This window comes from Theropithecus gelada, chromosome 2 (assembly GCF_003255815.1).
Source record: "Theropithecus gelada isolate Dixy chromosome 2, Tgel_1.0, whole genome shotgun sequence".
Lineage (NCBI taxonomy): Eukaryota > Metazoa > Chordata > Mammalia > Primates > Cercopithecidae > Theropithecus > Theropithecus gelada.
The window spans coordinates 55,958,153-55,969,172 of record NC_037669.1 but is presented as its reverse complement, the minus strand read 5'-3'; the positions used below and the strand labels follow the sequence as shown (position 1 = coordinate 55,969,172).

General features: G+C 41.1%; 1 protein-coding gene across 1 annotated transcript in view; it reads right to left on the bottom strand.

Moving 5' to 3' along the window:
• Positions 1 to 2,477: 2,477 nt before the first annotated feature.
• The window catches only part of RAD18 (RAD18, E3 ubiquitin protein ligase), an 81,260-nt gene continuing 72,717 nt past the window's right edge, over positions 2,478 to 11,020 (bottom strand). The window contains exon 14 of the mRNA XM_025375640.1: positions 2,478 to 4,082. Coding sequence (XP_025231425.1) covers positions 3,980 to 4,082 — 103 coding nt within the window. The 3' untranslated portion in view covers positions 2,478 to 3,979. The remainder of the gene's footprint in view (positions 4,083 to 11,020) is intronic.

The following is an 11,020-nucleotide window of genomic DNA, read 5'->3' as shown; positions in this document are numbered from 1 at the left end:
GAAACAAAACCACTCCCTCAACCCCTTTTAGAAGGACCGTGACCCCATCTATAAGGGCTCTGCCCTCACAACTTAATCACATCCTAAAGTTCCCACCTCTTGTTAAGTTTCAACACATGAATTTTGGGGGAGACAAGGATAAGGAAAGAACATGGTGATTAACACTGTCCCCCTGGACTGATTTTCAAGCTTTCTATGGCAAGAATTTATAGGCAAAAACTAAATCCTTCCACTGCATGTTTGATAGTGCCATGAACCTCTCTTTTGTTGCACTCATCACAGTTGTACATTAATCTATATAATTACTTAATGCTCATCTTCCCTTCTGGTCTACAAGCTTCATCAGGGCAGGACCTGTCTTTGTTTTGCATATTACTTGACATATAGTCCTAATAGTTGAAGGAAGGAAGAAGAGGAAGAGAAGAAAGGAAAGAAAGGTAAGGGGAAAGAAGAAAAAAAAAAAGGGTGGGGGGAGAGAAAGAAGAAAGAGTGAAAGGAGAAGAGAGAAGCAAATTTTTGCACAGGACGCTGTGGTCTGGGTGACAGTAAGTACACTAGCAAACCAGCAAAGCACACTCCCATTTCCACTTGGAACACAGCAAGGCCAAGAGACTGAAATGGACAAGAAGGCAGGGCTGCCCTAGCACTTGGCAGGTTTGCATGTTGGGGCTGTACCGGGGATGGCGTCCTAGGCAAGGTAGGACTTTCCAGCAGGACCAGCCGCAGTGCACGTGACAGAGCAGCAGTGAGGAGGGCAGATGCTGGTAGAAGTCTGTCAGGGGAGCAGCAACAGATGCAAGCATGGACTTGTGTCTGTATTCTGAATATCTGAACCTGGGGATACCCAGAAATACACAGAAGGAATGGAGAAATGCCCCCTTTAAGGTCTCAGTGCAGGTAGGGAGTATAAAGTCAGTATCATGGGTGTTAATATAAATACTTGTTTACAGCCTCAGATAGTTGTTCTTAAAGATGTCTAAAAAACAGACTAAAAACCAAAAAAAATTATTGAAATGGTAAAAAAAAATGTAATGGTTGTGGTTTTCCCTCTTATGTTCATACTTTTATAATATGTACATAACAGATAGAAGTGTTTCTCATTTGAATCACTGCTACTTTCTTTTATCGGATGCAAAGAAGTTTGAAATTCACTGTTTCTGTTTTTTTTTTCCCCAGTTCTAGCCTTCTCTATTTTGTCTATCCCTGTTGACATATCAGTATTTACCAAACGATTTTGTTTTTAAAGGCGAACCTCCCTATATTATATACATGGTCTTACGTGTATGAATTCTTTCATTAGGTCGAAAAAAAGACGAGTGTAGAGGATGAAAGGATGGCTTGGCATACTAGGCCATCTTAAATGCATCCAGCAGCTCACCCGCACCCCCACAAACCATAAGCATCACTGCCATTCTGAGCTGACGTTGATGGGAGATGTTATAACTTTGAGGGGAGTGAGGAGGTAGAAAGAGTTAATAACCAGTGAATTACTGTAAGTTTGGTGAGAACTGTATTTTCACAAAAGGTGAATTTTAGAACCAGAAGTTTATCAGTTTCAATTCTGGATCTACCACTTACTCTAAGTTCCTTAATCTTTGTCAGATGGATATAAACATACATTTCTTCCAATGTATGAATATTAAACATATGCTAAGTGCTAACAGATAGTGCTCAACAAAAGCTCTTTAGACCTTATTTTTCAGGTAGACTTGGGAGTTCCTTTACATTACAGGTTTCTCAATCTTGGCACAACTGATATTTTAGACTGGATAATTCTTTACTGTGGAATGTTTTGGGCTGAAGTGTATCCCCCAACCCCTGCCACTAAATGTGTTGGAAGTCTTAACTGTCAGTATCTCAGAATGTGATGGTATTGAGAGATAGGGTCCTCTATCTAAAAAAGAGGTAACTAAAGTAAAATGAGGCCATATGCATGGGCCCTGATCCACTGACTGCTGTCCCTATAAGAAATCAGGACACCAGTCCTGCATAGTCATGTGCACACAGAGAAAAGACCATGCAAGGACGTCGGGAGAAGGCCACTGTCTGGAAGCCAAGGAGAGAGGCCAAAGAAGAAACCCTACTGATCTTGGACTTCCAGCCTCCAGAATTGTTGTTTAAGCTTCCCAGTCTGTAGTATTTTGTGATGCCAGCCCTGGCAAACTAACACGTGAGGGTTGGATGTTTAGCACCATCCCTGGCCTCCACCCATTGATACTGGTAGTACCCCTCACCACCCTCCACCTCCAAAAGTGTCTCCACACATTGCCAGCTGTCTCCTGGGGGGCAAAATCTTTCTGCCCACCCCACTGGGAACCACTGTTCTAGCTGATCTTTGGCCACCTTTGTATTCCCAGTGTCAGTACAGTTAGAGAGATATAACTAAGTAGATAACTAAATATTTGCTGAATGAACTCATGTGCCTGCTTTCCCAGTCCTGGGTCTCACCACTCCCTCACAAACTCCTTTTGTTGCAATTAAAGTAGTAATTACTTCCAGTTTAATTTACAGACTGTGTAATTTGTCATGAAACAAGCAGTTTTCATTTTGACATAATTTCTGACAACTCAGTGACATAAATATATTCATGTGAGCCCCTATTTTGTTTGACATGCTCACTTACCTCACATCAGTTCTGCTGATGGATTTGGTAAGTGGTGCTTTTAGTTTCCTTAATGCACCATTAAGGATTTCAAGCAAATGAAATTATTATGACAAATTTTTCTATAGTCATTTCTAACACAAGCAACTCATAAAGACATCAAATGTCTGGACTTCACTGTGAAAACACTAAACTCTCAGCCATAATGAGACTCCGCACATTATCAGAAACCCCAAAGCACATCAAAAAGCCAAGGTCAACGGAGACAGTCTTTGGAATGGGGAGGTCATAAATGTTGAACCTGGCAAATTACAAATTTCTTGTCTTAACATTGCTGCATTTGCTGTCATCTCATTTGAGAGATGATGTGTTTGGGTTGGGTCACCCGGTGGCAGAGGGGTGGGAGTTGGGGAATGCTGGCTCTGAAATGCCAGAGAGGCATTATGAACTCCGGAAGCATCTGGCTACTGGTAGACATTTTACACACAGACAGCAATTTCTGACCAATCCATTTCAATGATTTCTAACCCATACTCAGCTATCCAGAGGATCCTGTTTTAAGAACATTATTGTAAACTGATACACTCTATTCATTTACAAAATTCATTCATTGCATATTTTTTTTTTGTTTAATAGCTTGGATTCAGTGTTACAGATTTGATTGACCCAAGTGAAAAGATACACTAATCATTTTTAAGTGCTATTTCAGAAGAATATGTGCAATGTTTCTAAGTTATTGTGACTTTCTGACTGTTGTGGCTTTAAATTATAATACTAATATCTTACTCTGAGAAATGTGTAAGACACAGGTCTAACAAACAACTACATTAACCTCGGGCAACAACCATCATGGAGCTGCTGTACCACAGGCATGGTGCTGGCCTGCATCGGTACTTACACACACCAAGGATGTGAACTGACATCCTGCCTTTCCAAAAAACATAAACATTTAACTCAACTGTTTCTTGTAATAAAGAGGTTGAAAGAATCCTTTTGTGAGGTTGGATTCTCCAGGAAGAGAAGGAGAATGGCCTAAGGACATTCTGAAATTTAGATATCAAACCAAACCATACCAAACCAAACCAAATCCCTCTGCCAAAATGCCAAAGAGTCTGCCTACTCTGCAAAGCTGGTGCTTGTGTAAAATGTCAGTATTTTTAGATAGAGATGTTTTAGAGGAAGGAGGCAACTGACCAAGTACAGATACTTTGTAATATTTTTCCCCTCTGGAAAAGCAGAAAAGAATGAACATCAGCTAACCATAATATTTAGAATTTAGCATCTTTCCTTGGGCATTTATAAACAGGAAATCTGTCTGTGGCAACCAAAAGTACCTTATTCTAATCACTGCATTTGAAAAGTCAGCAAAAGCCCACACTAATTCCTATTACGCTTGTTTCTTGGTTCAATCTCAGCACTTTCAGCGGCTCTTGTGCGGCGATTCTGTCTTGGACTTATTTCTGTGTCTTGAAGATCGTTTCTGAAGACAGAAAAAAGAAATGGCATCTTAGAAAGTAATGATTATTATTCTACAGCAGTTTCTAGTTTACAAGTGTTTCCACACGTATTATTTTATTAAAACCTCGAAATAACCCTCTATTCTGTGGATGAATTCATAATTGTTATTATTAGTATTTCCACTTTATGAATTAGTGAATTAGCAAGGATTACAGATAGTCCCTTTTGCTGAATTAAAATTTAGGAGTTTTATGCTTCTGTTTAGCATGTAGAGGACTGGAAAAGAAAAGGCAAACAAAAAGCTGCTCCCATCCTAACAAGAAAAAGCCAGGCAGTCTAACAAAATCTTAACTCTTCTTGATCCTTCAGAGACCTGAGGTTGTAAAGGAACTAAGAAAGCAAAATTCCAAAGAAAAATATGCCCCTCCAAAGATGGGCCACACGTCTCTCACTTTTGGCAGAGTGTTGGAGAACGAGGTGGCTACCATACAAACAGGGAAGAAGAATCAGCTAAGATTTTCCTAATTTCTTAAGTACAGGCTAGTACTGCGGGCCACTGACACAAGGAGAGTCTGCACACACTTGCCAGCTCTTTTCCACGAGCCTCCGTCACGTGCTCACAAGAAGACTGGGAGCAGGGCAGGAGAATGGAGAGGGGCCACTTCAGTGGCTACTGGGGACAAGAAGAAGTCCTGCCTGCTTTCTTGAATGCTTCTCTCCCATGTAGCATAAGTTTTTCAATTGCTGAGGGAAACATAGGAAACTCACCCTGGGGCTCTGGCAAAGACCCATGGCCTCTGGGGAAGGAACAGAGGTGAAATCAGTCTGCCTCAAGGGGAGGCATATGACCTCATTTGCAGGGACGCAGGCAAAGATTCACTGCAGCAGGGGAAATGTAGAAACTAAAACCTCTACCTTACAGGACGGGCAGAAAATCATCTCCAGCTGATGACCTTACACTGACACCAAGCAGAGGTTTGGTCAAGGTAGCCTGATACCATGGGAGGAGGCAGAAGTGCTGAGAAAGGCCCATCCCTAAGCACACAGGGCCTACCTAAGACTCAGGCTGGACTGAGATAACACTGAACCCTGGCTGTTTCCCACCATGAGCATAGCACCAAGCAATAAGCAGGAGCAGGAAATGGCTGAGGGAGAGATACGAACATGGTGAAGATATGCCCCTATGGGGTGCAGGCAAGTAAGCATGACGGAAAGGAAAATGGGAGTAAAATCAGTGAGACAAACCCTCTGGCAATCCAGCCCCAACACTAAGCAGAAGTCAAAGCAGACATCTGCTGGAGTAACTTGAAGTGGATGCACTGAAGGTCACATTAGTCACTAGGAAACTCCAACCCAGGTCAACTCTGAATTACCTGGCTCAACTCCCAACACTAATGACCCAATAGAAGGATGCCCATTTCTAGGCACAAACACTATTGACCTCAGTCCCTATGGTCCTTCACTGTATGGCCAGCATTCAAAAAGTATGATACACAATAATGCAAGGAATGCAAGGAAAAAAACCCATTTTGAGATGGAAATTCCTTCAACAGGCTTTAAGTGTAATACATAAAGTTGATAAAAAGACTTAGTGAACTTGAAGATATGTCAATAAAAACCATCCAGATTAAGATACAAAGAGAAAAAGGAGTGTGTGAGGGTGTGCACACAGAATAGAGCAGCCAGAGCTGTGAGACAATAAAAATGGCATAATATGTGTATAACTGGAATGCCTGGAAGAAAGGAGAGAAAGAACTGTGGAAAATAAGTATGTAAATACATATGGCTGTGGATTTTCTAAAAATTTGAAACACATCAAATCAAGATCAAAGTTGGTCAAAGAACCCCAATCATGATAAACACCAAAAATAAACAACCAACAAATAAGATCTCTCCAGGATTTGTTGTTGCTGCTGTTTGCTATTATTGTTTAGTGACGTTTCTAAACCAATCCTATAAATACGTATTCTTCGTTGTGTATGGCAACTAAAAGTGTCTGCTTGATTAGCTTTGTAGTCCACTAATGATTGAACAGTTCCTTAGACCTCTAGAACCAGTATCATTCAGAAACTCTTAGCAAAACCAGTCTTTGCTGAGGGGCTCTGGGTGCGTGCTGGGGCATGCAATCAACATTCACTCAACACTCAGTGGACAACTCTGCCTTAGCCTCTACTTCCTGCTTGCACACAGCCTCATGGTTAACCAGGGGTGAAAGCTTAGTGCTTCCTTAGGTCTTTCCTAAGCATGCACAGAAGCTCTATGAATGAGAGTGACCCTCTAGATTCCCAGTAATATTTTACAGCTGTTCAAAACCCCCATGGAAATCTTACTTTTCAGCTTTTACTATTAGGCTTTTTGGTTAGCATATCATTTGCCCCAATTGTTATGTACCACCTCAGACAGCTACAAAGCTAGCCAAACATCTCTAACTGCATTCAACAAATACCCTTAGAGAAAAGGCTTTTTGAAGTGAGCAAGCTCCAAGTCAGGTAAAGTAAAGATAGTCTTGGCAAGTAAAGTCTTCCAGGGAACCATTAGATAGGCTAAGTAAAAATTCTCCAGGAATGTGGCTTTAAAGGGGCTCCAACCCTACTCTGCCTTCTCTGCAGGCTGTCAGCCTGCTGGTCCTCACCATGATTGCAGACTGGTGGCTCCCAAGGCCACAGAGGAACTAGAGAGAGAAGGATGAGAACAAAACCAGATGAATCACCACAAAACTCACTGTTCTCACTGAGATTCAGACATTTTCTTGAATAAATGCCCCCTAAAGTGCTGCTGCCTTTGGTTAATGTTCAGAGTTTTCCGAAAAGTTGAATCCGACAATTTTTGCAGTTTTATTACTGCATTTATGGAGCAGAGAATTTCCACCATTTTTGCTATCACTCTTATCATTTTTACTTTTTTTCATGTTTTAGTTTATGTTCTTAAAAATCTCTCAACTTTCACCAAGTCAAATTTTTTATCTTAATGTTTTATTATCATTTACTTATTTGACTTCTGATTATTTTTAAGGCTTAAAATTTAGTGAGATGTTCCTCCTTACTTTTAACTTCTATTTTATTGCTCTTTATTCGCATACCTTGTTTTTAATAATCCTTTAACATTTTTTAGTAATATTTTCTTTCCATGTTTCCCCTCTTTGATTTGCCTTTATGATAGCTGGCAACAGACACAGCTATTGAGGTAGCGGAAGAAGTCATCTATACTTCTTCCACTTCCTTAGGAGGGGAGTTCCTGGCAAGGAGTATTTCAGTGGTACTCCCAGAACACTCTCTAAAACACCTCATCCCCTAAGATGCAAGAATCCTAATAGAATAACCCAACCCATATTTTTTTCCATGCATGTAACGCATTGACTTACTGGAATAACGCTTAGTAAGATCTCACAGGTGCAGCAGGTTTTAAAATTCTTGGTCTCCAGCAGGTATTACTAATGTATTTCTTTTAGTAAAATTTGACAATAGCATGTTAGCCAGATGAGAGGATATTCCTGGGGAGGGCCACAGTGAGGCATCTACCGTTAAAGTACTGAATCTATCTACTGTTAAAGTACTGAATCTATTGAACGCAAAAACATGCCTTAGGAGAGCCAGCCATTCATTATTAACCTGCTTCCAATACACATTATTTCCAGGATGACCTACTTTCCTTCTTGGTAGGTCCATAGAAAGAATCTCCTGGTGTGTGGCTCTCCTTGCCTCATGTTGATCATAGAGAGAGTGGTCAGATCAAGGACCACTGTAAACAGGCCTGAGTTTCCTTTTATTCATTTTTTTAAACATGAGATTCACTGTTTTCCTGCTGCAAGTACTTTCAATTACAGTAATTGTATCATTTAACAAACATGACAGGCTCATAAGTGCATGCAAACAACTTCTCATGGGTTTAAGATGAAATGTAGACTATTAATAGAGAAAATAATTCTTCCTTTTCCAATTTTATAAGATTAGAGAAAGTTATTTTCTAAAATTTTATTTTAAAGGCACTATGAGATAGACACAAAGAGTTAGCAAGGTTTTTAAGTGGTGTTAGCTTAAAAATCAAATTTACAAATTTGGAAAGGAGCCTTTATTTCTTATAAACAATTACAGCCTGTAAGGTGACCACTCCGACAAGGCTGAGAAGTGTTAACTCCGGCAGAGCCCAAAAGACAGGTACTGTAAGGGAGAGGAAGAGGGAAAAGGGATTTATGGTGAATGTGTGGACCAAACATACATATTCAACAGGTTACAGGAGGAGCTATGATTATTCATAAAGGGGGGTTCTAATGCATGTCCTAATGCATGCATGCATGTTACACACAACCCATGTTCATTCTGGGGTGGAGACTTAATATTTAAATACATTACAATTTAGGCCGTATATGTCAAAAGGTCTTTTTAGGACACAAAGGCACCCAACTGCTCAGCCACTATAAAACTGGCCAGAACCAGTCCATGATCAGTGGTCTCTTATCAGAAGAAAGTTACTGAAATCAGTCTCTTGTCAAACCAATGCTATATAGTTATAGCTTGTGGAACAGAGGGTCAGTTAGTCAGCTTCCGGCAGTAGATGCGCTACAATTGTTTTAACATTGTTTATCTCAAGGCCAGTGCTTGTTTAGCTGCTGGAAAAAAAGAAAAGCCTTGTAGCAATTAGAACATAATTACTCTTTAAGTGTAGGGTGATTTACTTAACCCTTGCTTCACATGGCCTTAGGTCCTGTCTATAATTTGGTATTTTATTGTCACAAAAAAATATGTTCTGTCAGTCCTACGATCTCTATTCTAACATTAATGTTGGCCAGTTGTTATGTCTACACTGCAAAAGGGAGCAGGTATAATAGCCTTAGCTCCTGTCTATAATTTGGTATTTTATTGCCACAAAAAAATATGTTCTGTCAGTCCTACGATCTCTATTCTAACATTAATGTTGGCCAGTTGTTATGTCTACACTGCAAAAGGGAGGAGGTATGATGAGGCATGTCTGATCTCCTGTGCTGTCATGGCCAGGGACTGTTTTTAAGGTTTCTATGGGTCCCCTTGGCCAACAGGGGAGTCTGTTCAGTCAGCTGATGGTTTAAAATTTTATTTTTAGTTTACAGTGGCGATCCTTATTCATTCACAGGTTCTTGAAGCCAAGTAAGAACATAGAATCTACTAGTGAATACATTCAGATCCCATAAACACTGATTGACTGACTGACTGCCAGACACATTCATTCATTCACATATTTATTGAGTGCCTATGGAGCAAAATCAGGGGCTTCTGAACAGAGTATGAAGAAAGGAATGTCAATTGCTATCTAGATGAAGAAAGGGGAAAGGGCAATTTGGACAGAAGCAGCAGCATGTACAAAGGCCAGGGGCAGGGCAGCATAACTCATGAGGCAACTGCGAGTGGTTCAGCTTGGCAGCTTGGCTGAAGCCACAGTCGTGGGGTGGGGAAGTGAGGGAATAAAATTCCATGAGCCAGCCAGGTAGGCTGGGGCCAGAACATGAAAAGCCTTGGATGGTGGAGAGCTACTTTAAAGTCTAAGGGGGAAAACACCTGTATGTTACATTTCACTGGCAAAATGAACTAGTAATAGACCGAGGCAGAGAGACAGCTGGACAGCGGTTGCTGCAAGCTGGAAAGTAAAGGACCTGCAGGAGTAAGCAGTGGCACAAAGAGACTGAGACAGTACAGAGGCAGCCCCAGCTATACCTAGGAGCTTGTTAAAATGCCAATCATTAAGCCCCTTCCTAAAGCTACTGAATCAGAATATCTAGGGGTGGAGTTCACTAATCTGTAGTCTAACAAGTCCTCCAGGTGATTTTAAGTCTGAGAACCACTTATCTGTAGGACTTTGCAAGTGACTGCAGGTAAGTGGTAAGGGAGAGTGAGAAGTTTAAAATAATTGCTAGGTTCTGCCTTGAACAGTGGGGAAGACTATGATCCTACCATTCACTGAGAAGAGGGGACACCGGAGGAGGAGCAGATCTGGAACAAAGGGCTTAGACTCACTGAAGCATATATATTTTACCCACATTTATGTGTAAAGAAACTGAGACCCCAAAATGTGAAGTAACACCAGGACCATTTTCTTCCTACTTTCATTCTGTTCAATGTAAATATATCTTGTAGCTTGTTGTTGTTGCTTTTTGGTTAGCACATCATTTGCCCCAACTGTTATCTACCACCTCAGACAGCTGCAAAGCTAGTCAAATGCCTCTAATTGCTTTCAACAAACATCTTTAGAAAAAAGGCTTTTCGAAGCCTTTTTTGAGCAAGCTCCAAGTCAGGTAAAGTAAAGATAGTCTTGCAAGTAGAGTCTTCCAGGGAACTATCAGACAGGCTAAGTAAAAATTCTGTGTGTGTGTTTCCTATATATTATGATGTTTTGACATCATAATACAGCCTTTCTAGCTGGGGAGAGACTGCCTCTGCTGGCATCAGGAGAGGCTGGTCAATTCTCAGAGAAAGCAACGGGCCCAGCCAGGAGTATGGCTGTGACATGCAAACTAACCAATCCAGAGTCACATCTCCTCTATCTGGCCCCAACACCCTAAGAGGCAATAGTCCTCTGACTTAATCATGCCAGGGCCAGGTTCTAGGTAACTAGGGACCACTCCTATAGCTTGGAGCCACTGAAATTATTCGAACTAGCCAGGCCTGCACTGTTCACCCCACCCTGCCTTGCCTTTCCTGAGAAAACCACAATCAGGGATCTAGCCTAAAGCGCTACCCTTGTTCCTGTCTTCTGCCTCCTGACCACGCTAGTGTCTTTCCCTTGTGGACCTGCATGGTATGCCATGTCCTGTCTCTAGGACCTATGAGTATAATGAAACTTGTTTTCCTGAGCCTCTCCTGTGTCTCTTCTTGTGGCCACACCTGACTGATCATCTCATAAAAGAATACAAAATGTAGATATAAGACTCCAAGACCAGTTTGTAGAAAATATGTTTCCTGCTGCTTACGAAAACACTGCTTTATATGGAGC